Below are 27,836 nucleotides of genomic sequence, written 5' to 3'. Positions count from 1 at the left end.
GGATTGGGGGTAGTGTTTTGAGATGGATAGAAAACTGGTTGGCAGACGGGGAACAAAGAGTAGGAATAAACAGGTCTTTTTCCGAATGGCAGGCAGTGACTAGTGGGGTACCCCAGGGATCGGTGCTGGGACCCCAGCTATTCACAATATATATTAATGATTTAGATGAGGGAACTAAATGTAATATCTCCAAATTTGCAGATGACACAAAGCTGGGTGGGAGGGTGAGCTGTGAGGAGGATGCAGAGATGCTTCAGGGTGATTTGGACAAGCTGAGCGAGTGGGCAAATGCAATGCAGATGCAGTATAATGTGGATAAATATGAAGTTATCCACTTTGGTAGCAAAAACAGGAAGGCAGATTATTATCTGAATGGCTATAAATTGAGAGAGGGGAATGTGCAAGGAGACCTGGGTGCCCTCATACACCAGTCGCTGAAGGTAAGCATGCAGGTGCAGCAGGTGGTAAAGAAGACAAATGGTATGTTGGCCTTCATAGCGAGAGGATTCGAGTACAGGAGCAGGGATATCTTGCTGCAATTATACAGGGCCTTGGTGAGACCACACCTGGAATATTGTGTGCAGTTTTGGTCTCCTTACCTGAGGAAGGATGTTCTTGCTATAGAGGGAGTGCAGCGAAGGTTTACCAGACTGATTCCTGGAATGATGGGACTGACATATGAGGAGAGATTGAGTCAATTAGGATTATATTCGCTGCTGTTCAGAAGAATGAGGGGGGGGATCTCATAGAAACCTATAAAATTCCAACAGGACTAGACAAGGTAGATGCAGGAAGGATGTTCCCGATGGTGGGGGAGTCCAGAACCAGAGGTCACAGTCTGAGGATATGGGGTGGACCATTTAGGACTGAGATGAGGAGAAATTTCTTCACCCAGAGAGTGGTGAGCCTGTGGAATTCACTACCACAGAAAGTAGTTGAGGCCAAAACATTGTATGTTTTTAAGAAGGAATTAGATATAGCTCTTGGGGCGAAAGGGGTCAAAGCATATGGGGAGAAAGTGGGAGCAGGCTATTGAACTGGACGATCAGAATGGCGGAGCAGGCTCGAAGGGCCGAATGGCCTTCTCCTGCTCCTATTTCTTATAGTGGTAGGTGTATTGGATGATAAAGCTGTCTCAGTTAAGCAGTGTAATGGGAGTGAGTTGAAATATGTTGGGGTGTGTGGGTGTTCGAGTAGAGGAAGGTTTCTTGGTGTCCATGTCACTTAAGAAGCAAAGGCACCTGTTGTGCCTTATTTTCCTGCTGACTCTCACATCAGCAGTAATAGCATGCTCTGATGTGCATATTCATATTGCATTGTTCATTGTGAAGCACTTTCTCCATATATACTTATCAAGAGATGGACAATTCACTATTTAACCTCCGAAATAAATTCAAATAGAGGACAGGGACAGTCCTGCCCAATTAGTTCATGCGACAGTGCTACCAGATTGGTTCATGTGGCAGTGTTCCCTGATTGGCTTAAATGGCAGTGCTCTCTGATTGGTTCATGTGACCGTGCTTTCTGATTGGTTCATCTTGCAGTTCTTCCTGATTGATTGGTCCATGTGACAGTGCTCCCTGATTGGTTCATGTGAAAGTGTTCCCTGATTGGGTGGTTCATGTGACATTGCATCCTGATTGGTTCATATGGCAGTGCTCCCTAATTGGTTCATGTGGCAGTGTTCCCTGATTGATTGGTTGAAGTGGAAGTGCTCCCTGATTGGTTGATGTGGAAGTGCTTCCTGATTGGTCGATGTGGCAGTGCTCTCTGATTGGTTCATGAGGCGTTGCTCCCTGATTGGTTCATGTGGCGGTGCTCCCCGATTGGTTCATGTGGCAGTGCTCCCTGACTGATTGGTTCATGTGGCGTTGCTCCCTGATTGGTTCATGTGGTGGTGCTCTCTGATTGGTTCTTGTGGCAGAGCTCCCTGACTGATTGGTTCATGTGACCGTGCGTCGCGGTTGGTGTATGGAGCAGTGCTGCCTGATTGGTCCGGAGGCGGAGGGAAGCGGCCTGTGGCGGAGGGGGGGTCGGTCGAACGGGGTGGATTTTGGTGTCTGTCCCGCCGCTTTGGTGAAGTTGGGTTTGTTTGACCATGGCCGGACGCGGGAAGAGGAAAGCTGCCTCCCGAAGCTCCGAGGTAATGAATGGAGGGGACGTGAGTAAATGCAGGGCTGTCCTCAGTGAGGCATCTTGTAGCAAAAAATAGCTGTGAATGTAACAAAGTATCCCGGGGGACTGAGCAGCAACTGACTGCAACCTGCCTTAGATACATTGTTTCACTGATGTTACTGACAACATTGTCTTCCTAAAGGCTGCTCGGGATATCGCACTCAAAACATATATTTAAAAACTTTTGAAGCAGTTTCTGCCTAAAATCTGGTTTGGATTGAGTGAGGCCGCCCGGCGCCCCCTTCCACCGCGGGCCTGGCCTGGCCTGGCCTGCGTTAGTGCGAGGGCTTTATATTCAGATTATCCCTGTGACAACAACAACAACAAAAACACAAGCTGAATTGTTTGGACGAGAGGGAAGGATGAAACAGAATTTCTGATGGAGGCCGTTTGGCCCATCGTGCCTGTACCGACACCTTTTTGTAAGAGTAATGTGTCCCACTTGCCCCTGCTCTCCCCCCCCCAGTCACCCTGCAATGTGTCCATTGGAATTTGCCGCAATCTGCATAATGTCATTTTGGGTTGACGTGACACCATGTCCAAAATCTAAGGTCTGGGTTGCAAACTCAGATTGTACCACAGCATAACTTACCCTGCCTAGAACAAAAAGGACAGACTTGTACTTTTAGACTCCCTAGTCAACACTTTACAAACCCGCGACCTCTACTAGCTAGAAGAACAAGGGCAGCTGACGCATGGGAACAAGAGAGAGTAGGGGAGTGAGTGACATAAGGTTAGATTTTCAGGGTGAAAATATGAATAAATAATCCACTTTATTTAAACCCATAAAAAGTTTGCTGCTGGTTACTCAAATTGTCCACACGCCTAGGGGTTAAGAAACACAAGGCTCTTCCTTTTCAAAAATACACTAATTATGAACAATAAGGGAAGGGGTTTCAGTTCTCTCTCACCTCTGTTCGTAACAAGTGCTCATCCTGTATTGGTCCAAACCTCCACACAGCTTTCACCTGTGGCTCTAAGTAGCTATTAGCGGCCACACCCTGGTAAACCGCTTTGATGGATGGGCCAAACCAGGGTGAGGGCAGCTGTCAGGTCTCCTACCCACTGACTTGGGGATTTCTGTATCCCTGGCATATGAAGACTGATTCCAATGGACTGAGTGGATGAGTCCAGTCTAAGGCGGAACAGCACCATGTTGTGGAATGTGTCAAGCTCACCAAGACACAGAAGATGCCCTGGTCACCCACTGCATCTGAATCTGAACCATCTCAACTCATCTTGTCACTGGACCATGATAGGTCAGGATGAGAGAGAGGCTGACGATGCTCACTCTAAGCCAATTCATGCCAAGTCATGCTCTTCACCTTTCTGTTATCTGTAATCCATTATCTAGCTGTCACCAGTCCCATGGCGATGGACAAGCGACATAGCAGCAGGTGTGGATTTACTGGGAGCTTGCACACAGTTGGCTCAGGCCATGGGGTTGATTTTCCCTGGAAGGAAGCAGGAGTGGAACTTGGCAGCCACCTGAACCACTGTGTAGCCCTTTTTAAGATCACGCTGGTCACCTCACTAGCCTGAGGAAGGGGCTGAATATTGTCTGCTTCACCTCGCTGGCCAGCTGCCATCAACACGGTCGTAAGTCAATCTCAGAAAAGAAAATAAAGATGACACTGGTCACCATTGGTGTATGGAACGTGTGCACCCTCATGGACAGTGTCGCAGCTGACAGACCTGAGAGGAGAACTGCTCTTGTTAGTAAAGGGCTGGCTAGGTACAATGCCCAGATCATCACCCTCCGTGAGACTTGCCTACCTGAGGAGGGTCAGCTCAAAGAAATTGTGCAGATAACACGTTCTCTTGGGGCGGCCTGGAAAAGAGAAAAGGTGTGAATCTGACAAGATAGTTCACGGCTGCAAAGCTTATCAGTAAGTTGAAGTGCCTTCCCATGGGTATGAATGATTGACTGATGGTGCTTAAGCTTGACCTGCACGGCAACAGGCAAGCAACTTTCATCAGTGTGTACGCTCCTATCATGACTTTGACAAGGTGCCGCACAGGAGGCTGCTCAGTAAGATAAGAGCCCATGGTGTTAGAGGCAAGGTACTAGCATGGCTATAAGATTGGCTGTCTGGCAGGAGGCAGAGAGTGGGGATAAGGGGATGCTTCTCAGGATGGCGGCCGGTGACTAGTGGAGTTCCGCAAGGGTCAGTGTTGGGACCACAACTTTTCACTTTATACATTAATGATCTAGATGAAGGAATTGAGGGCATCCTGGCTAAGTTTGCAGATGATACAAAGATAGGTGGAGGGACAGGTTGTATTGAGGAGGTGGGGAGGCTGCAGAAGGATTTGGACAGGTTAGGAGAATGGGCAAAGAAGTAGCAGATGGAATACAACGTGGGGAAGTGTGAGGTCATGCACTTTGGTAGGAAGAATAGAGACATAGACTATTTTCTAAATGGGGAGAGAATTCAGAAATGTGGAGTGCAAAGGGACTTGGGAGTCCTAGTCCAGAATTCTCTTAAGGTTAACTTGCAGGTTGAGTCGGTGGTTAGGAAGGCAAATGCAATGTTGGCATTTATTTTGAGAGGACTAAAATATAAAAGCAGGGATGTGCTGCTGAAGCTTTATAAGGCTCTGGTCAGACCACATTTAGAATATTGTGAGCAATTTTTGGCCCTGTATCTCAGGAAGGATGTGCTGGCCCTGGAGAGGGTCCAGAGGAGGTTCACGAAACACCTGTAGGCCTGACCAATGAAAGCTCCGAGACTTGCAAGACACTTGGCTGAGTCAGAAGGCAGACAAACTCAAGATGTAAGTAGACCACAAAGACTGGAAGAGATGCTATGATGCTTTGAAACCTGTCAACGGGCTCCAGTCCTACTGGTTCATCACCATCCCTCAGTGTCAACGGGTCAACACTGCTCACAGAAGAAGCCCAAATTCCAGAAAGATGGGCCGAGCACTTTAACCACATCCTCAGTCGGCCTTTATCCATCAATGAAAAAGCATTCAACAGGCTGCCTGCCGCAAGTGACCTCAGCTGCTCTCTTGATGACCATTCCATGATGTTACAAACAATGAACGCAAACAAACTCCTGTCCAGTGGCAAAGCTCCAGGAGCTGATGCTATCCCAGTTAAGTCCACAAGGCTGGAGGTCAATGACTGGTGAAGTAGCTCATTGAACTCTTTCAGTCTGTGGGAACAAGGAACCATCCTGCATGAATACAAAATGCTTCCATTGTCCATCTGTACAAGCAGAAAGGAACTCGACAATCATAGAGGAATCTCACTGCTCTTCATTGCCGGTAAAATCTTCACTAGAATCCTTCTGAACCATTTACTACACTATCCCGAGCAGTATCTGCTGCCAGATAGTCAGTGCGGTTTCAGAAAAGGTTGAGGAAGCCCTGATAACGTGTGCGCGGTTAGACAGACAGCTCCAGGAGAAAATGCCAAGAACAGAACTTGGACCTTAACACCATGTTTATTGACTTAACAAAGCCCTTTGACACAGTCGGCCATGAGGGTCTTTGGAAGGTAATGGAGAGATTCACCTGTCCTGAGAACTTCATCACAATTGTTTGACAGTCCCATGACGGCATGCTCGCGTGTGTCCTGGATGATGGTGAATCTTCTGACCTATCCCCAGTCACTAATGGAATTAAACTGGACTGTGTGGCTGTGCCAACCCTCTTCGTGTTTTCCTCTTCCATGCTCTCCAGTGCCTTCCGTAATGGTGATCCTGGCATCAAGATCAGATATTGCATGGACAGGAAGCTGCTCAATCTGAGACAACTCCAGGCAAAGAACAAGGTCTCCAAGGGCATACATCACGATTCCCTCTTTATGCACTAGATGCTGGTTCAGAGCTGGACATGCAATGTAGTATGGACTTCCTCTCCAATGCATGTGACGACCTTGGCCTTACAATCAGCATGAGTAATGTACCAGCCTTCTTCAGGAAAGCCCTATCTCTCAGCCCAGTGTTTCAGCCAATGACCAGAGCCTGTCAGCAGTGGATAAGTTCACTTTCCCCGGCAACACACACTCTCTTGAGCTGTCTATATTGACAACAAGCCGCATGCAAAAATTGCCAAAGCAAGCGTAGCCTTCAGCAGACTTCGAATATCAGTCTGGGAGTGAAGAACATAAGAAATAAAAGTAAGTCTGCCTACAAAACTGAAAGCGTATAGAGTCCTGAGAACTCTGTTCTACGCAGGGGAGACTTTGTATACCAGCGTCATACCAAGAAGATCAACCACTTGCACTTGAGCTGCCTTCAGAAGCTTCTGAAGATCAGACAGCAGGACAAAATACCTGACACTGAGGTGCTCACCCGAGCTGGCATACCAAGAATCTGCACCATATTGAGACAGTCACAACTGAGTTGGTCTGGTCATGTAGCCACAATGCCTGACGCTCCTTTACCAAAGCAAATCTTCTATGGAGAGCTTGAGTCTGGGGTGCACTCTCATGGCAGTCAAAGGGAGCGTTACAAGGACACTCTGAAGGCTTCACTTACGAGTTTTGATATCGACTTCAACTCCTGGGAGCGGCTTGCTCAGGATCGCTGCACCTGGAGTAATCAAATAAAAAGATGGTGCGGCTGCCTTCGAAAAGTAAACGTGTACCAGAGTCAGAGAAATAAAACCCGAGGGGAAATCCCGAAATCAGCAGCTCGTCCAAAACACAATCGCCCGTGGAATCCTGTGCTGGTCACAGCAGAGCCTCCCAGGCACAGATTGGCCTGAGCAGTCACCTACGCAGCCACCGGAACCCCACCAAACACCCCAGATGATGAACATGGTCATCTTCACCTCGAGGGACAAACGAGAAAGGTAACTTCCCTGCGAGGCCAGTGCTACCATCCCTGTTGAGCTGCTGCCTGTCCATCTTGTTAGAGGTTCCCTCCTGTCCTAGAACTGGTTCCTCTGCCCCAAGAATCTGAAGTCCTTTCCTTTTTATATTTTGTATTTCACATTCTTGATTTGTTCCCTGTCAGATCCTAAAGACCTGATCCAGTACTTTGGGCGTATTATAGTGTTACTGCTTGAATCTATTCAGTTCACAGCCGCACCCAAAACTGTCTAAAATTATATATTTTTTTTTTTTGCGTGATTTTGTCCTCAGTCTAAGAATCCGGTGCCTGAAGATGGTAAGAAGAACCGAGGAGAGAATATCAGCGTTCCCGAAGAATTGCGACAGGAGGTTCAGGGTCGCTACAAGCTTCCGATGCCGGAAGATTTTTATCACTTCTGGGAATTCTGCGAGAAGCTAAACCCAGGGAATCCGTGTGGTACGTGGCACCCCCACCCCTCTCGACCTTTCCTGTATCATGCCCACAACACACCAGTGAGACAAGCCAGACATCTGTGGCTAGCTGTGTAAGAGTTTTGTGGTGTGAGAGACCACTCGAGTCCGAGTTTCCAGTAAGCAAAGGCTTTATTCAAGCAAATGCTGGAGAGAGAGAGAACCACAGCCATCTATGGTGCCTCTCCCTTTGATACAGGCTTTGTAGCACATCTTCATAATGAAAACTAGGAAAATAAGAATTATATTTCTCATTAATTTCTAAACCAACCATGCTAATCTATTGGCAGATGTTCCCGTTATCTCACCACCACCACCCCCCACCCCAACCTTGGGTACGGCCTTCAGTTCCCCCTTTATCTCCTTCTCCTTGTCCTGTTCAGCAATGAATGTCTGTCTGTGAAAGCTGTTATTGTTACAACTGCTGGGCTAGCCGACTCTGGAACTATCCTTGGCCAAGGAGCCCATCATTCCTATAGTATTGGCTAAATTTGCCATCCTGCTTAGAAAGACATTGTTACGTTTTCTATTCTAAAGCTATTAATGCACGCTTTAACATCAATCTCAATAAAATCAACTCATTTATCCCATTTCAAGAGCATCGGGAGAGGCCAAGGGCGAAAATGGTCCATGGAAGTTGCTCCCCACCACCACTGCCAATCAGTGCCAACATTACTGTTCTTAACTACAGCCGGCTCAGCACCAAACTGCCTTCTCAATTCACAAAGTTCTGAGCCCCTGCCTGGCTGGACATAAAAGAATTATAGAAAGTTTCAGCACAGAGGGAGGCCATTCAGCCCACTGTACTTATGCTGGTTCTTCGGAATAGCAGTCATGCTTAGTACCCACGCCCCTGTCTTGTGTCCTTGACCCTGTAAGTTCTTCATCTTTAAGCATTTGTCCAACCCCCTCGTAATATTATTTAACGAATCTGCTTCTACCACCTTTTTCACATAGAAATGTTCCAGACCCCACTAACTTTAGTAAACAAATTTTTCCTTCAGGTTTTTCACCAATGATTTTTATGTCTATGACCTCTTGTTATTGACCCATTCGCCAACAGGGAATAGCTTTTCTCTTCCTACCCTTATCAAAACGTGTCATTGTCTACAAAAACCTCTATTAGGGCCCCCTCTCCCCTCTTATTCCAGGACTTCTATTGCACACACTTTTTCTGTAGAACCTTCTTCTCATTTATCCGTCTGCCCTCTCTTGGGTGGACATACAGATGATTCTCATGGCGTTATTTGAAGATGCCTTGTCCTGGTCACCTGGCTGACATTTATCGCTCAACCAATATGAAGTGTGCTGTAATTTAGCTGATTTTGGTTAGCAAAGGGTGATGGGAAGGGATGCTACAGTTAGGGACCAGGCCCTTTAATGAAAGAAGGGTTGACAGTTGGATGGAACTCCTTTTGTTGAGATCATCATTTCCCAGCCCCTTTTCCCCCCTGTCTGACTGGAAGTGTATGCATGTGGGCAAGGTTGTACTGAAGCCGCATGCAGCTGAATAGCCATAGTCACTATGGCCATGTAGGAAATCAGCCAATAAATGCACAGCAAGGTCCCACAAAGAGCATTAACGATCAATTTTTTAGCGAAACTGGTTGAGGGATAAAAATTGGCCAGGACACCAGGAAGAGCTCCCCTGGTGGTCTTTGAAATACGGCCATGGGATCTTTTACATTCACCTGGGAGGGTAGACAGGGCCTTGGCTCAACGTTTCACCCGAAAGGCAGCATCACCGGGAGTGTAGCACACCCTCAGCGCTGCCACTGGAGCGTCAGCCTTGACTTTTGTGCTCAAGCCCTGAGGTGAGCATTGAACCTACAGTCTCCTGGCTCAAAGATGCTGCCCACAAGAGTGATAAATAAAAGAGGTAGCAAGCTCACTCCCACCCTGAAGCGGGGAGGGTATGATGGAAAGGGGGAATGCGCAGTTTATGCAGAAGGATTCAGTTCTGGCAGAGCTAAACTGTTGCTCATCCTTTTTTTAAACAGAAGCACTGAAGTTGAGCCTTGGACTGCGACTTGTTGGGCCTTTTGATATCCTGGCAGGAAAACCTAAAGGAACAAAAAACCCAGAGCCTAATTACCTGCTGCACTGGCGGTACTTCTATGACCCCCCTGAATTTCAGACCGTCATCAATGGAGACTCCGAAACTCAGCATCACCTTGGCTATTTCAGGTAATCGTGGCACAGGCACGTTTCTCTCAGTGGGAGGGGGGAATAGCCCTGTTTCTATTGAATTGGACTGACTCAACTGAGTCATTGAGGTTTCAGGGATTCTGAAGAAGAAAGCACTCTTGGAATATGGGCCAGGACAGAATGTATTGCTCATCTCTAATTGGCCTTGAGAAGGTGGTGGTGAGCTGCTGCCTTGAACTGCTGCAGTCCATGTGGTTGACTCTTAACTGCCCTCTGAACAAGGGCAATTAGGGATGGGCAATAAATGCTGGCCTAGCCAGCGATGGCCACATCCCATGAATGAATTTTTTTTTAAGTCCATATGGTGTAGGTACACCCACAGTGCTGTTAGGGAGGGAGTTCCAGGATTTTGACCCAGCAACAGTGCAGGAACGGCGATATATTTCCAAGTCAGGATGGTGAGTGGCTTGGATGGGAACTTGCAGGTGGTGGTGTTCCCATCTATCTGCTGCCCTTGTCCTTCTAGATGGTGGAGGGTCATGGGTTTGGAAGGTGCTGCTTAAGGAGCCCTGGTGAGTTGCTGCAGTGCATCCTGTAGATGGTACACACTGTTGCCACTGCGCTTTGGTGGTGGGGGGAGTGAATGTTGAAGATGGTGGATGGGGTGCCAATCAAGCGGGCTGCTTTGTCCTGGATGGTGTCGAGCTTCTTGAGTGTTGTGGGAGCTGCACTCACCCAGGCAAATGGAAAGTATTCCATCACCCACCGGTGACTATTTTGTATGTGGTGTTTACAGGGATACTCCAGAAGAATTGCCAGTGTTCGTAGGTGCAAACGTGGCCAAGAATGGCTGCTCAGTGGTTCAGATGGGAGACAATTTGTTCAGTTCTGTAAAGTAAGTATGTTTCAGTTTCTTCGGGATTGGATGTGTTGAGGCAATATATATATTTTTTTTAAATGGATGGCGGTTAGAGAATTGCTGAAATTTAGTTCAAGGAACAGAATGTAAAGCCTCTTGTTTAGTGGGTAGCACACTCAATTCGAAGTCAGAAGATCGTATGTTCAGGTCCGACTCCAGAGAATCTAGACTGTCACTCCAGTACAGTGTTGAAGGAGTGCTGCATCGTCAGAAGTACCCATCTTTCAGATGAGACACTTATTTAAAAAAAAAGGCCCTGTCTGCCATCGCAGTGATCCTACAACACTATTTCAGAGAGCAGGTAAGTTCTCTCTGGTGTCTTGGCCAATATATTATCCCTCAACCAACATTACTAAAACTAGTCATGTGTCACATTGCTGTTTTGGGAGCCTGCCGTGTTCAAATTCGCTGCGGAGTTTCCTAAACCGCAATGGTGACTACTCTTCAGAAATGCTTAAATTGACTGTTAAAGCTCTTTGGGATCTCCTGAGGTCTTGAAAGATGCTATATAAATGCAAGTTCTTTCTGCCTTTGAAGGAATGATGCATTTTTCCAGTTGGAAGGCTGTAAACAGGCTGAACATGCATAGAATTCCATTGGAATCCCAATCTGCAAGTAGAGCAACTTCTTACCGAATACGAAGTACACATTTATTTTTCCTCTCGCTTTTCCCTTCTGACAACCATATATGAACACATTCTTCTTGCCTAAGTGCAGAAAGGACCTAGTTTGACACAACTCGATATGAGTCAACCACTTTGATACAGAACTGTAGTCAAATATAGTTCAGACTGGGTAAGATCACCAGGCTTCCCTCCCTAGAAGATAGTAATACTAACGTACGAATTAGGAGCAGGAATCGGCCACTCGGTCCTTGGAGCCTGCTCCGCCATTCAATAAGATCATGGCTAATCTGACTGTATCCTCCCGCCTACCCCCGGTAACCCTTCACCCCCTTGTTTATCAAGAGTCTATCTAGCTCTGCCTTGAAAATATTCAAAGACTCTGCTCCTACTGCCTTTTGAGGGAGAGAGTTCCAAAGACCTTCTACCCTCTGAGAGAAAAACTTTCTTCTCATCTGTCTTTAATGGGTGACCCCTTATTTTTAAACAGTGACACCTAGTTCCAGATTCTCCTACAAGAGGAAATCCTTTCCACACCAACCCTGTCAAGACTCCTCAGGATCTTATATGTTTCAATCAAGTCACCCCTTACTCTCTTAAACTCCAGCGGATACAAGCCTAACCTGTCCACCCTTTCCTCATAAGATTACCTGCCCATTCCTGGTATTAGTTTAGTTAAACCTTCTCAACTGTTTCTAACATTTACATCCTCCCTTAAATAGGGAGACCAATACTGTACACAATATTCCAGATGTGGTCTTACCGATGCCCTGTACAACTGAAGCATAACCTCCCTACTTTGTATTTAATTCCCCTCACAATAAACAATAACACTTTATTAGCTTTCCTAATTACCTGCTGTACCTGCATACTAACCTTTTGTGATTCGTGCACTAGGACACCCAGATCCCTCTGAATCTCAGAGCTCTGCAATCTCTTACCATTTAGATAATATGCTTTTTTTTTTATTCTTCCCATCCAAGTGGGCAATTTCATATCTGCCAGATCTTTGCCCACTCACTTGACCTACCTATGTCCCTTTGTAGCCTCCTAATATCCTCTTCGCAACTTACTTTCCTACCTATCTTTGTATCAGCAGAAAATTTAGCAACCATACCTTCAGTCCCTTTATGCAAGTCATTTATATACATTGCAAAAAGTTGAGGGCCCAGCACTAGTTACATCCGAGTCGGATTTTTATGACCAGCACAACAGCTTCAGAGTCATTTCTTCTAATATCAGCTTTTTATTTCCAGCCTTTTTTAAACTGAGTTCACATTTTCAAACTGCCTGTGGTGGGATTTGAACCCTCGATCTCTCGATTTATTAGTCCGATCCTCTGCATTATTAACTGTCTAACGTAACCGCTACCCTCTACTACACCTTTAGTATTTTGAGCAAAGCTTTTGTCATTAATAACTTTTTTTTTCCTCTTTTGGTTGGAACCCATCTGAACCAGAAGAGCATTGTGAACTTGTTTCACTGTGGGGCAAAGTTCTGTCAATGTTCAACGCTTCTGGCCCTGAGTTGTTTTTTTTGAGGGAGAGACTCTAGGTCCGGTTGTGGGGGGTCGGGGAAAGGGGCACCCCAAGGGACGTGGTGTGAAGGGCTGCACGCGGCCCTTTACGTTGCCTCTTTGTTTGCTCAGCTGCTCCGACTAGCGTGGAATTTTGGAGCCTGTCCTGGTTTAGACCTCCCGTAGCTTTAGCCTTTATTTCGATGTGGTGGAGGGAGGTTGGGGGAATGGGGCTGCGGGGGGGAGAATTGAATGAAAATTGTAGCAGAATGTTTCTAAGTTTAGCTGTTTTCCCTTTTTGTTTTTCTTCTCCTTTTCCATCCCGTGCCACTTTTGGTTTCCAGCCTCCTTTTGTCCAGAAGACTGAAGGAAGTGAGTAATAAAAGTCAGAGCAGTGTTTTGAAAGAGCTCGAGTCGAAACTGACTGCGGTAGCGAAGAAATTAGGTTATTCCCTAGAGCAAAAAACTAAAGAAATGAAACAAAGAGATAGGAAGGTAAGCTCTTGTACCGTACTTCCAGAACTTCCAGATTCCCTAGATGTGGCATTATGTTTCTGGTTATTTGTGACTCCCCCCCCCCCCCCCCCCCCCCCCGAAAGGACCTTCTGCCTGTAACCCACTGTCTGAAAACATTCAGGGTAAAATTTTAACTGTGGCCGGAAGCACTGACCAGGTGTTGGGGAACTGGCTGCCTTTCATCCTCTGGATCTGAATGCCTCTCTTCACAGACTTCAATTGGACATTAAAAACAAAAACAAAAATACCTGGAAAAACTCAGCAGGTCTGGCAGCATCTACGGAGAGGAACATAGTTAACGTTTCGAGTCCGAATGACCCTTCAACAGAACTAAGTAAAAATAGAAGAGAGGTGAAATATTAGCTAGTTTAAGGGGGGTGGGACAAGTAGAACTGGATAGAGGGCCAGTGATAGGTGGGGATAACCAAAAGAAGTCACAGACAAAAGGACAAAGAGATGTTGAAGGTGGTGATATTATCTAAGGAATGTGCTAATTAAGGGTAGAAAGCAGGACGAGCAAGGTACAGATAGCTCTAGTGGGGGTGGGGTGGGGTGGGGGGAAGGAATCAAAAAAGGCTAAAAGGTAGAGATAAAATAATGGATGGAAATACATTTTAAAATAATGGAAATAGCTGGGAAAAGAAAAATCTATATAAATTATTGGAGAAAAAAAAGGGGGATCGGAAAGGGGGTGGGGATGGAGGAGAGAGTTCATGATCTAAAATTGTTGAACTCAATATTCAGTCCAGAAGGCTGTAAAGTTCCTAGTTGGAAGATGAGGTGCTGTTCCTCCAGTTTACGTTGAAAACTTGTCCCATCCCCCTTTAAACCAGCTTATATTTCACCTATTTTTACTTAGTTCTGTTGAAGGATCATACGGACTCGAAACGTTAACTGTGTTCCTCTCCGCAGATGCTGCCAGACCTGCTGAGTTTTTCCAGGTATTTTTGTTTTTGTTTTGGATTTTCAGCATCCGCAGTTTTTTGCTTTTATCAATTGGACATTGATCTGCTAACCACCTCTAAAGTGCTGCCCCCAAAGTTGGATTTCACCCCATCTAATTTTCCTGCCCCCCCCCACCATTTCCCCTAAACCTTCCCTTTTTACCCCTACCAATTTCTGTTCCTTCTCCCAACCCCTCCGCCAAGCCCACATTCTCTGCCTCTGGTTCCGTGACTGCCTGTCACCGTCTGAAACGAATGGTCATTCATTGCGTGCAAGCCCACGTAGTGAACGACTGGGGGAGTGCTGCGCAGTCTTTTGGACGAGACGCTGAGCCGTGGTACCATCTGCCCATCTCGGGTGGGTGCAAAAGAACCTGCAGTGCTATTTTAAAGTAAAGCAGGGGAGTTCTCCCTGGCCCCCTGGCCAATATTTATCCCTACATAACCAACATCATTGAAACACACGTGGAAAATGCTGGAAATACTCAGCAGGTCAGGCAGCATCTGTGGAGAGGAACAAGTTAACATTTCAGATCCATGATGGCCCTTCACCAGAACTGAGGAAAGGTACAGAAATGGAAATAGGAAATCCAGCATTGGCTTTTGACTTACTTACTTGGACTCTGTAGCTCCTGTGTCTAGAGACACAAGAGGCAGACAAAGTACCCCATTCTCTCCTGTCCACAGCCAATGTGTCTTTCCAGCATCTATTGACCATATTGACCAGATCTCGACTGAATGTCTGGGTGCCAGTTCACCTGGGTCGTCCTCCTCTTGTGTCCGACAGGAGTCCACCGCATGACCTAATGTGCGGGCAGCGATGACCTGACGTTGGGTGACATGGCAAGTCAGCTGAAGCATCTTTTGCAGTTGATATCGGAGAGGACTTCTGGGCCGGTCCATTAACATCCAGGGACAAAGAGCTCAGCGCGAGAATAGGTAAAGCATCATCAGCTTTCAACAAACTGAAAAAGATTTTTAACAGTGAAAAGCTTTCCATGAAAACACAGCTTGGGTCCTACAGTGCAAATATGCTCTCCACTCTCCAATATGTGAAACCTGGAACCCGAAAACCTGCCGAGAAAGGAAACCGGATGCCTTTAATACCCGGTGTCTTCAAAGGATTCTAGGTGTACGCTGGTGGAATTTTACATACCCAAAACTGAAGCTAGAAAGCATTCAGAACAGCCTCCAGTTTCATCCATCATCTTGCTTTGCATCAGTATTTAATTCACTGCTAACCTATTCCATTTTCTATCAGTTGTGATGAAGGGTCATCATCAACCTGGTACATTAACATACAAATTAGGAGCAGGAGTAGGCCATTCAGCCTCTCGAGCCTGCTATACCATTCAACAAGACCGTGGCTGATCTCTCGCGCGCTCTCTCTCTCTCTCTCTCTCTCTCTCTCTTTCCCCACCACCCCGCCACACAGATGCTGTCTGACCTCCTGAGCATTTCCAGCATTTTCTATTTTTTTTTATTTCAGATTTCCAGCACCCGCAGTATTTTGCTTTTGTGATTGAAAACACAAAACTATCTGGTCATTGTCACATTACTGTCTCAAATTGGCTGCCCCTTTTCCGCCATTATGGACAGTGACTGTGCCTCCAAAAGCACTTAATTGGGTTGTAAAGTGATTTTGGGACATCTTGTCCTTTTGGGCAGGCCTAGTTGATCGGCGGTGGGGGCGGGGGCAGAGCAGGTAATGGAGAGGAGTCGGGACCCCGCAGCAAGTCTGATTCTTTCTTCAGCCAATGTTCAGATCATTGCTTTCCGACATGGGTATATTGAAAGAGCAGCCGAACTATGGCCCATTTTTCTTTTCTTTTAGCCCTAACCTGAGTGTGTGCTGAGACCGGTTAATCGTGACTTTATGATACTCCCGAATTGTCTGGTTTGAAGCAAGCCTTTGTAAGATTTGGGATGAAAGAGAGGCAGCTCAGAACAGCTCCAGGGAATGTCCGGTACTCCTTGCTGGCCCTTTTTTATATAAAATACAATGGGTTCTGCGTGAGGCCTTTTATTTTTAAAGAAAAGCACTATTCCCTGCAATTGGATACAAAGATGTGACTTTCTTATTTCTGATCAATAACATGCCAATATGTTGTTGGAAATTGACCGTTGTGATGGTTACGATAGGTCAGAGGGAGTAAGGCCGGCAACGCTATACTATGTAAAATTATAAGTGTATGTCACCTTTAAGACTATACAAAGTCATCTTCCTGTCAACTGACTGAGGTCTGAAGTCAATATATACTTGAAAGCTGCTTCCATTAAGATTTTGATGTGTACAGACATCGAATGAAAATTGTGTCCATGGGAACAGGCCCAAACGGGTCTGTGCAAGCAATAGGAGCTAAAGTAGGCCCTATGGGCCATCGAGCCTGCTCCCTTGTTCGTTACGATCGTGGCTGACCTCGGGCTTCAGCTCCATTTTCCCGCCCGCTCCTCGTATCCCTTAACTCCCCGAGAGACCAAAAAAAATCCCGTCTATCCCGGCCTTAAATGGATTCGACGATAGAGCATCCACGGCCCTCTGGGGTAGAGAATTCCAAAAGATTCGCAACCCTTGGAGCGAAGTAACTCCCACCCAAGCCTCCTCTACTGCAGCAATCTGCTTCCAGGCCCCTTTTTACTCCCTGTGTCTCCAGGACGCTGCAGCCCTCCGGTATTCCCTTTCCGTAATTTGTGAGACGCGCACGGAAATGTGTCCCAGACTCGGAAATGTGCGCTAATCGTCTAAAGCTTTTACAAGTCCGGAGTAGCTCTCACGTAGTGCACGCCTCGCATACCAGACGTTGCACGGCGGACGTTCAGTTTTCTTAACGGTCTGAACCGATCTTTTTAATTGACCTCGAGCCTGAAATTTGCAAATGTTACAACGGCCTCCCCCATCCCCAAGAACTTGTATTTAAGCTGCAGTTGCCAGGATTTACTTGCAAAGGGCAGTGTGTGTGGAAAGTGCGCGGTGAGTTAGCAGCATACGCATTGCGCTATGCTTCAGACCCCAGCGATGTCACGAGAGATTCATTGCCTTCGGGCTGTGCACGTGGCACAAAATTCTGCTGCACATTCTTTGGCAGAATGGTGGTAATTTTAAAAAAAAACACTTACTTACTGCTTAGATAATCCTTTATCAAGTCTTCACTCATCTTCTGCTTCTTTTTCTGTGGTGTAGTGGAGGCACTGGCTTCACTAACTCTTGAATCTTTGCCATAAGTCACATCGCATGAAAGAAGTTTTTAAGAAGTAAGCATCACTGGCAAGGCCAGCATTTGTTACCCATCCCTAATTGCCCTTGAACTGAGTGGCTTGCTAGACCATTTCAGAGGGCAGTTGAGAGTCAACCACATTGCCATGAGTCTGGAGTTGCATGTAGGCCAGACCAGCTAAGGGTGGCAGATTTCCTCCCCTAAAGGACATAAGTGAACCAGATGGGTTTCTAACATGGTCACCATTACTGAGACTAACTTTCACTTCCAGATTTGATTCATTGAATTTAAATTCCACCAGCTGCCGTGTTGGGATTTGAACCCATGTCCCCAGAGCATTAGCCCAGGCCTCTAGATTACTGGTCTCGTGATATTACCACTACGCCACCATCTTCCCCCTCCCGCCCCAACACTGCTGGTGTTGCACTAACCTACCTTTGATCACACGTGCAGTTACTAAACAAAGCTGTCGGCCCTCCAAAGTCTTGTGTCTTTTGATGTAATCATTTCTCTAACCTGATTAATATTCTGTCAGTGCAGCAAGATGCAGTTGATGTTTGTTCAATGGATGAACAATTTGTGCAGTTCAACGTTTAGCTAAACATTAATGCGTTGTTTCGGAATCAGTGTGACCTTTTTTTTACATTGCAGAATATCTCATCTATCTTTTATTTCTAGATTGCTACCAGAACTTTTCATGGTGCTGGTTTGGTTGTCCCAATAGATAAAACCGGCGTAGGTTACCGGGAGCTCCCTGAGACCGATGGTACGTCTGTATTATTCTTTACCCTCCCCCTTTTGTAAATGAAAACCTGAAAATACATCAGTAGTTACGTATAAATTGCAATGGAAAGTCATTGACTGGTGTACTTTTGGTCTTCTCATTATTAACTTTTGGAGCTTGGAAATCAGGTCGACTTCAGTTCCCATGTGATGAGTAAAAAGTTCTAGGAATAGAATAGCGGCATCTCAGTGTGGCATGTTCTGAATTGGAATGGAAAACTAGAGTCATGACAGCAGCGAAGAAGGCCATTCGGCCCCTCCATCAATCCGGTCTGTCCCATTCCTACATCTCCATCACTCTGCAAGTTTATTTCCCTCAACTTCCCATCCAATTACCCTTTTGAAATCACTGATCGTCCCTGCTTCTGCCACCCTCCATAGGCACCAGATTCCAGGTCGTTACCTTCTGCTGTATTTTAAAGTCCATCCCTGCATATCTTATCCCAAAACCTTAAATCTGTGCCCTCCAGTCCTTGTACCATCAGCTAATGGGAATGGCTTTTCTTTACCTACCTTGTCTAAGCTTGTCATAACCTTGTACACCTCTATTCAGTCTCCTTTTCTCCAAGGAGAACAACCCCAGCTTCTCCAACAGAATCTTGTAACTAAAATCCCTCATCCCTGTGAAGGAGGTTCCTCTTTGCCCTCAAGGAGACCCTCCCCACACTCAAGTTCGTGACACCAGATTCACAAGTGTATGGCTTGAACAGAATGACCAGCGAGACAAGTTTCTTCTGATAATTCACAATCGCTTTACTGAATCTCCCACAGCCCCACAGTACAAAACCCCAAATTTAAAACAACCTATTCCCAGTACCCAACACAAAGTCACCATAACTCGGTTAAAACTTACAGAAACGCAGGCAAAACGCCACCTCCTGTCCTGAATCCTTAAGGGAAGAAAAACCCCGCTCAGACCAAAAACACCAAGATTTCGCTCCAAAGCTTCACAAAACCCTCGGACCAATATCACTACGATAAAGGGGCCCTGACGGACTCAAAAGGTTAACTCTGTCTTTCTCTTCACAGATGCTGTTAGACCTGCTGAGTTTTTCCGGCATTTTCTGTTTTTGTCTCAATATCCCTACGATATGGCTGGAAACGTTTACAATCCCCAACGCGGCTGACCCGTCCGGTATCGACTATAGGCCTGAGTCAAGGTGACCAAACTTGACCCTTCTTCCAACAGCAGCCCAGATACTCAGACCTGCTCTGCTTTTATAATAACTTAACTCGGGCATGGCAAAACATATTTCCTGTTGTTCCAATGTCCATTTAGTTGATTCCACGCAAAGTCCAGACAAATGTCATCAGCTCCTGCTGGTTGAAACATGGAAGATGTATCCAGACGAATATTACCAGTTCTCATTGTTTGAGCAATTCTCCTGCTGGTTGAGGTGGCACAGTAACAGCACCTGGCTCCAAATTTAATGAGGGTTTGAATGACCCTGTTCCACTACTTTTGTCTGTGGTGGTTGCATAATTCCTTGAGTTTATTGTATTGATGATTTGTCCTTTGTACCATTGTATTGGGTAATCAGACTTCTAGATCGTGGTTGTCAATGTGCAAACCCTTTTTGATGAGTCACTGTGTTTTCACTAAATGTCCAAATTAACCCCTTGCTGCCCAGCCCTGTACCGCTGACTGCAGCTTATCATTTTGAAATTTATTGTTCCAATCATGTGCGGTGACCAGACTGGGTACAGTGCTCTAGATATGGCCTAGCCAGAGCTTTATAAAGGTTCAGCATTACTTCCCTGCTTCTGTGCGTTGTTCTTGTTCTGCTGAATTATGAGAGGAGAGTCGATGGTCTAGCGCCATTTTATTTAAATGTCTGATATTGGCTTCTGTGAAGCACCTTGGGTCTTTTTTTTGATGTTTAAAGTTGTTATATAAATGCAAAAACTCTTGTAGATCTCTTCACTGTCCCTAAACATCCCAAGGATGCTGAGGGCAGTTGCAGTCCTCCTTTATAGTTACCTAGTTTGAAATCGTGAATAATTCAGCATAGAATGGAGAATTGGACGTGAGATCTCCCAGGTCTGCCTAGGGCAATACAGCCCCTTCTTTTTCCCTTCATCTTCACAGCTCAGGCAATACTAAGGATTTATTTGTAACGTTTTGTGTCGTCAGCCATGGTTCCGTGGTTAGCACTCTCACCTCCTCTCTCTGAGCCGGACGATTTGTGGGTTCAAGCACCAGCTCCAGACACTTGGGCTGACACCCCTTTGTTATGAGGTGCTGTCTTTCAAAAGAGAGGTTAAACCGAGGCCCCGTCTGACCTATCACGTGGATGTAAAATATCCCACCGAGGCTCTTTCAAAGGGGAGTTTTCCCTGGCGCTCTGGTTGATATTTATCCCTCAACCACCATGGTGCCGTTTGTGGGATTTTGCTGTGTAACACATCGGCTGCCACGTTTCTTACGTTAAAGCGATATCTGTACTTCAACTGTACTTCATTGGCTGCAAGGTTCTTTTTGAGGTTATGAAAGGCGCTATGTAAATGTAAGTTTTTCTTAAACTACCTTTTTAGAGAAGTGCAGGAATGATGTACAATTTTCCTTCCATCCTGTGATTAGGAGAAATAATCAGTGTCGTCTTTTCCAAAAAAAAACCAATAGGAAGTCTGAAAAAGATCTGTAAAGCAATTGTGGAAGCACCAACTGATGAAGCTCGGATTAAAGCTTTTGCCCCAATCCAAGAAATAATAACCTACGTTCAGTTTGCGAATGATGAATGTGACTACGGAATGGGATACGAACTAGGAATTGATCTCTTCTGTTACGGGTCCCACGTGAGTAGATGCAAATGGGGTTCAGCATTGTTTTTTTTTTTAACCGTGTGAAAGTTTTTAAACGCATAAATATAGGTGCCTGAGGTAGCTCCGCAGCTTCAAGATGACCCCCTCCCTCCCTCCCTCCAGAATCACAGAATCTCACAGTGCAGAAGAGGCCCTTCGGCCCGTCGAATCTGCACCGACACGTGAGGAACACCTGACCTACCTACCTACCTAATCCCATTTACCAGCACTTGGCCCATAGCCTTGAATGTTATGACGACCCCCCCACCCCAACCCACACTCGCCCTTTGTTAAACTATCTTCCCTTGGCTGGGATAGCCAAAGCGCGCGCACACATACATTCCGACAGGTTTCTCTCACAGTGCTGCCCAAACCCGTGACCTCCTCCTACCTCGGACAGCAGGCAGAGGGGAACGCTAGCATCTCCTGGTTCCCTGTCGGATCTCGCACTCCATCATGTATTGCCTATCCCTGCATCATCGCTGGGTCGAAATCCTGGGACTCCCTGCCTTACAAGCACTGTCGGAGCACCTTAACCAGAGGAGGCTCACCACCAGTATCGAGAGAAACCATAGCTAGGCAATGAATGCTGGCCTTGCTAGTGACACCCATATCCCAGATATTAATTAAATACAAAATCAGTTGAGACTTTGAATTTTGCCTGGTATGGAATTATGCGGAGACTCCCAACCCGAACTGTCCCCCCCCCCACACACACACACACACACACACACACACACACTGACCATCAAGGGCAATATGCGAAATTGACATGAGCTCATTTCTCATCTACCTCAATTCTGCATGACTTGACTAATCCCCAGGGACTGAGAACAAACGGGCTACCTCGGCTAACAAGCTATATACCCTATAATGCCCTGTCAGTCTTTCCACCCCACCCCCACTAGAGCGGTACCTTGAGTGTCCTGCCATCCATTCTTAATTAGCACATTCTCTTAGATAATATCACCACCTTCAACACCTCTTTGTTCCTTTGTCTGTGACATCTTTTGATTATCTGCTCCTATCACTGCTTGCTTGTCCCTACAACCACCGCCCCCCACCTTAAACCAGCTTATATTTCACCCCTCTCCTAACTATACTCAGTTCTGTTGAAGGGTCATGAGGACTCGAAACGTCAACTCTTTTCTTCTCCGCCGATGCTGCCAGACCTGCTGAGTTTTTCCAGGTAATTCTGTTTTTGTTTTAGATTTCCAGCATCCGCAGTAGTTTTTTGTTTTTAAGCTATATACCATCCTGACTTGGAAATATATCGCCGTTCCTTCACTGTCGCTTGGTCAAAATCCTGGAACTCCCTCCCTAACAGCACTGTGGGTGTGCCTACACCACATGGACTGCAGCGGTTCCGGAAGGCAGCTCACCACCAACACCTCATGGGCAATGAGTGCTGACCCAGCCAGTGAAGCCCACATCCTGTGAACGAAGTGGGGGGGGAATAAGTCGCTTCATCTTGTTTTGCTTCAGCTGCAGTTGTGCCAAGAAACCTGGATATCCACTAAGTTTTCCTCTTGCATCCCTCCCTAACACCATGCCATTAAAACAAAAGAAAGTGATTTCATGTGAAGACTAATTGAGAACTTAGAAAGATGAGGTGGATGAGCCCCTCAAGCCTGTTCCTGCAATTGAGTAAGATCATGGCAGAGGTTCTGCCTCAACTTCACTTTCCTGCCCACTCCCCAGATTCCTTGATTCCCTGATAGATCAAAATCTGTCTCTCAGCCTTGAATACAGTCAACAGTGGAGCATCCACAACCCTCTGGGGTAAAAAAAAATTTCCAAAGATTCATGACCCTCTGAGTGAAGAAATTTCTCATTCCTGAATGATCGGCCCCCTTTGCCAGAGGCAATGCCCCATGTTGGAGATTCCCAGATAAGGGCAGCGGTCCCTGAGCATCTATCCTGTCAAAATCCATTCAAAATCTTGTATGTTTCAATTCGTCTAAACTCCAGAGAATATAGGCCCAATTTACTCAGCCTCTCATGATAAACCCTCTCATCCCAGGAACTAATCTAGTGAACCCTCACTCTGCCACTTCCAAGGCAAGTATATCCTTCCTTGGATGTGGAGACCAAGGCTGTGTGAACTGAGCTAAAGCTTTGGTAAGGCCACACCTGTACGATGTGCAAGACTTTCTTCTTCTTGTTCTCCAGTCTCCTAACAGTAAAGGCCAACATGCAATTTGCCTTCCTAACTGCTTGCTGTACCTTCATGCTAACTTTGAATGACAGAGAGAGACTTTGACCTACTGGTACAAGGAACACAATGTTTAAAAGTTTCAAGCCTTTTTTTCAAAAAAAAAATATATTCTGCTCTTCTATTCTTGCTACTGGAGTAGATAACCTTACACTTCCACATATTATACTCCATCTGCTTCCTTGTTGCCCAATCACTTAACCTCACTGTATCTCTTTGTGTTCTCCTCAAAACTCTCATTCCCACCTAGCTGCAGCAAGCCTGGACACATTACTCTTGGTCTCTTAGACCATAAAACCATAAGACATAGGAGCAGAAATTAGGCCATTTGGCCCATCGAGTCTGCTCTGCCATTCAATCACGGCTGATAAGTTTCTCAAACCCATTCTCCAGCCTTCTCCCCTTAACCTTTGGTCCCCTTACTAATCAAGAACCTATCTATCTCGGTCTTAAATACACTCAATGACCTAGCCTCCACAGCCTTCTGTGGCAATGAATTCCATAGATTCACCACTCTCTGCCTAAAGAAGTTTCTCCTCATCTCTGTTCTAAAAGGTCTCCCCTTTATTCTGAGGCTGTGCCCTCGGGTCCTAGTCTCTCCTACTAATGGAAACATCTTCCCCACGTCTACTCTATCCAGGCCTTTCAGTATCCTGTAAGTTTCAATCAGATCCCCCCTCATCTTTCTAAACTCCATCGAGTATAGACCCAGAGTCCTCAAACGTTCCTCATATGTTAAGCCTTTCATTCCTGGGATCATTTTCGTGAACCTCCTCTGGACCCTCTCCAGGGCCAGCACATCCTTCCTGAAATACGCGGTTCAGAATTGCTCACAATATTCTAAATGTGGTCTGACCAGAGCCTTATAAAGCCTCAGCAGCACATCCCTGCTTTTATATTCTAGTCCTCTCGAAATAAATGCCAACATTGCATTTGCCTTCCTAACCACCGACTCAACCTGCAAGTTAACCTTAAGAGAATCCTGGACTAGGACTCCCAAGTCCCTTTGCACTCCAGATTTCTGAATTCTCTCCCCATTTAGAAAATAGTCTATGCCTCTATTCTTCCTACCAAAGTGCATGACCTCACACTTCCCCACGTTGTATTCCATCTGTCACTTCTTTGCCCATTCTCCTAACCTGTCCAAATCCTTCTGCAGCCTCCCCGCCTCCTCAATACTACCTGTCCCTCCAACTATCTTTGTATCATCTGCAAACTTAGCCAGAATGCCCTCAGTTCCTTCATCTAGATCATTAATGTATAAAGTGAAAAGTTGTGGTCCCAACACTGACCCTTGCGGAACTCCACTAGTCACCGGCCACCATCCTGAGAAGGACCCCTTTATCCCCACTCTCTGCCTCCTGCCAGACAGCCAATCCTCTATCCATGCTAGTACCTTGCCTCTAACACCATGGGCTCTTATCTTACTGAGCAGCCTCCTGTGCGGCACCTTGTCAAAAGCCTTCTGGAAGTCCAAGTAGATAACATCCATTGGCTCTCCTTTGTCTAACCTACTCATCACCTCCTCAAAGAATTCTAACAGATTTGTCAGGCATGACCTCCCCTTGATGAAACCATGCTGACTTTGTCCTATTTTGCCATGCACTTCCAAGTATTCTGAAATCTCATCCTTAATAATGGACTCTAAAATCTTACCAACGACCGAGGTCAGGCTAATCGGCCTGTAATTTCCCATCTTTTCCCTCACTCCCTTCTTAAACAGGGGGGTTCATCTAAGCCATTAATATGCATGGTAAATAGCTGAGGCCCCAGCACTACTTGGTCTATAAACTTTAAAGTGTCCCATTTCTCCACACCCCCCCCCCCCCATTTTCCCCTCCCCTGCTTCCTGTCAATTAACCAGTCCTCCAGCCTTGCTAGCACGATACCCCCTATTCTATGAGCCCTTATCTGGTGCATTAACCTTTGGTGTGGAACCTTACTGAGTGCTGTGTAACCCTTCATTAGAAAGGCAAAAAACCTGTTCAGGGTTCCTGATTTCATTGCTGCTCGGAGCTCAGGTGGAGGTGGGTGGGTGAGCGACACACCATTGGATGCTCGATCATATTCCCAGCCCAATTCTACTCTCTGCAGCTCTGGGTTGCCTTTACCAGTGCTGCTTAAATTGATTAGTTGCCAAGCCGCTTTTGAGCTGTGGCTTAATCACAGGTAGTTTGAGGATGATGACGATGATGATATTACTCCCAGTGGAAAACATTGGCAGTTGTACAAGATGAAATTTCAGCATTTAGCCACACAACAGGATTAGTCATAGTCCTGAAGAGGGTGGGGGCAAACCAATGCTTGAAGGAATCTCAAGAGGTCTCTCTTCTCTATAGTTGCAATTTTTTAAGAAGTCTGAAGGATGTTAGATATTGAAGCAGCCAGTGCCTGCACACAAGAAGACCTGGGCAGCATTTGGGCTTAGGCTGAGAAGTGGGTAGTAACATTTGCGCCACATGTGTGCCAGCAATGACACTCTCGGGCAAGAGAGAATCTGACCATTTCTCCTTGACAATTAACGACATTGCCATTTCTGAATCCTCCACATCCTGAGAGTTACCATTGACCAGAAGCTTAATTGGACCAGTAACATAAATATTGTGGCTACAGAAGTAGCGGGGAATCTTGCAGTGAGTAATTCACCTCCTGATTCCCCAAAGTTTGTCCATTCCCATCTATAAGGCACAAGTCAGGATTTTGTTGGAAGACTCTCCACTTGCCTGGATGAGTGCAGCTCCAACAACACTTGAAGCTGGACACCATCTGGGTCCACTTGATTGGCTTCGCATCCACCACCTCCAACTTTGGCTCCCTCCCAGCGCCAGCACAGTGACAGCAGTGTGTACTGTCTACAAGAAGCACTGCAACCAATCACCAAGGCTCCTTCAACAGCACCTTCCAAACCCACGACTACTTAGGTCAAGGACAGCAAGGTCATGGGGGCACCATCGCATCCTGCAAGTTCCCCTCCAAGTCACAACCGTCCAGACTTGGAATTAAATCTCATTCCCTCAGTGTTGCTGGGCCCTCCCTATTTTCACGATCCAGGCTCCAGGATTCAAGAAGGCAACTCAGCACCACTTTCTCGGGGGCAATTAGAGATGGGGCAATGAATGCTGAACTTGCCCACATTCCAATAAGTGAATGATTGATTTGTTTTTTTTTTTAAAGATCAGCTTCACCACGGTTGCCTCACCAGTGCGATATTAAAGGGTTTTATGTTGGTGGAAGTGCTCGCTTTCAGATAGACCGAGTACAGCGGTAACTGCCTACTCTGTCTAGGCGCCTCATAAATAAATCACTGCAGGGAGCCCTCACTTAAGGTTATGGTTACGTTCCTGAAAATTGTAACCTTAAGCGAATCACAGATTCCAGTGGGAATCAGTGTTAGAGCCAGAGTTTGGTTTTCTGGGTGACAAATATCCAAAAGAACCTATGCACAAGTTGAAATACTGTACTGTACTGTACGTGTGCAGCACTGTGCATTCCCAAATTGCAAAATAAATCATTTAACTGTGAAAGAAATACAGCACCTGTGACACAATGTTAAAGAATTACACTCACCTCAGTGATTTTTAGATTGACCAGGCTCCATCTAGTGGCAGACGTCAGTTGGTGCAGGAAGCTGCTGGAATCCTGGGACCACCCGCACTGACTAACCTCTGCCACTAGATGGAGCCCTGGAGCTTTGGTTCAGAGCCAACCATGAAGCCAGGAGCGGAATAGCTGAAACCACCCTGGGTAAGAAACGGGGGGCAGGAGTTTGGGGGGGCTGGGGTCAGGCCCGAGGGCACGGCTCGATGAGGGAGGCAGGCAGTAGAGTAATGTCAGCGTGAGGGGGGTAGACCAGAGAGTAAGAGGAAGTCTGTGGCAAATGACTTTAAAATTAAACTGACAACGTTAAACAAATATACTGACATGACTTTATTAAGGAGGACTTAACGGATCTCTTTGGGATTATGGCTCTTTCACAAATGTACTTTCTTCTGTCGCTTCCTGTTACAGTACTTTCACAAAGTAGTGCAGCAGTTGTTACCACTGGCCTACAAGCTCCTGAAGAGGCCCCTGTTTGCTGAGATTATTGAGGTTCACTTGGCCAACAGGAATTGGGATGATCTGGACCAACTGAATGCCTGATTTTTTTTGCCAAAACAAAATTGTGGATGTTTACAAAGTATTGAATTCACAAACTTAGTGCATAAGCTAGAATGTTTTGTCTGAATTGTAATTTGTGTATTTTAAATAATGAATGTAGTGTTTTTTTTCTATAATAAAGACCCTTTGCTGTTGTTCCTGAAGTTTTAGGATAGTACGGAGTCCTGTAGCTTTACCATTAGTGACGCACATACCAATGCAGAAACTTCCCTCTGAAGAATATGTACTGGCTTCAATTTACTGGTGCTTGAATGTCATTAATCTCTTCCTACATATCCCCCAAATCCTGCAAGTGATTATCAAAAAGTAATAACTAGCATTATTACAGAAGAAGATCTTGCTCTTCCAAGGCAGGGTGAGCTGGAACTTTAATCCTGCTATCTAGTGAACAGCAATAGGTAAAAACATTATCTTGTGAAACATTAGGATTGCATCAATGGTGCCTGTTTATAGGTTAAACTACTCTGTATGTAACGGAGTACAAACCATAGAAAAGAGGCCATTCAGCTCATGGTGTCTACATCAGCTGAAAAAAACAAGCCAC

General features: G+C 46.0%; 1 protein-coding gene across 3 annotated transcripts; it reads left to right on the top strand.

The window, feature by feature from the left end:
• Positions 1-1,991: 1,991 nt before the first annotated feature.
• On the top strand, positions 1,992-27,469 carry hpf1 (histone PARylation factor 1). Of its 3 annotated transcripts, none has more exons than XM_078561428.1 (8): positions 1,992-2,143; positions 7,274-7,439; positions 9,454-9,640; positions 10,398-10,496; positions 13,004-13,154; positions 18,013-18,100; positions 20,741-20,913; positions 27,143-27,465. In XM_078561428.1, exons 1-8 carry the CDS (start codon positions 2,099-2,101, stop codon positions 27,272-27,274), a joined length of 1,041 nt encoding a protein of 346 aa, XP_078417554.1. In that variant the 5' UTR covers positions 1,992-2,098; the 3' UTR covers positions 27,275-27,465. The 3 variants fall into 3 exon arrangements, with proteins under 3 accessions (XP_078417554.1, XP_078417546.1, XP_078417535.1); XM_078561420.1 differs by having other exon boundaries at positions 2,023-2,161; positions 13,019-13,154; positions 27,143-27,469; XM_078561409.1 differs by having other exon boundaries at positions 2,023-2,161; positions 27,143-27,467.
• The last annotated feature ends 367 nt before the right edge of the window (positions 27,470-27,836 follow it).

Source organism: Cetorhinus maximus, chromosome 2 (genome assembly GCF_964194155.1).
Source record: "Cetorhinus maximus chromosome 2, sCetMax3.hap1.1, whole genome shotgun sequence".
NCBI lineage: Eukaryota > Metazoa > Chordata > Chondrichthyes > Lamniformes > Cetorhinidae > Cetorhinus > Cetorhinus maximus.
This window is presented reverse-complemented; position numbering and strand designations above follow the sequence as displayed.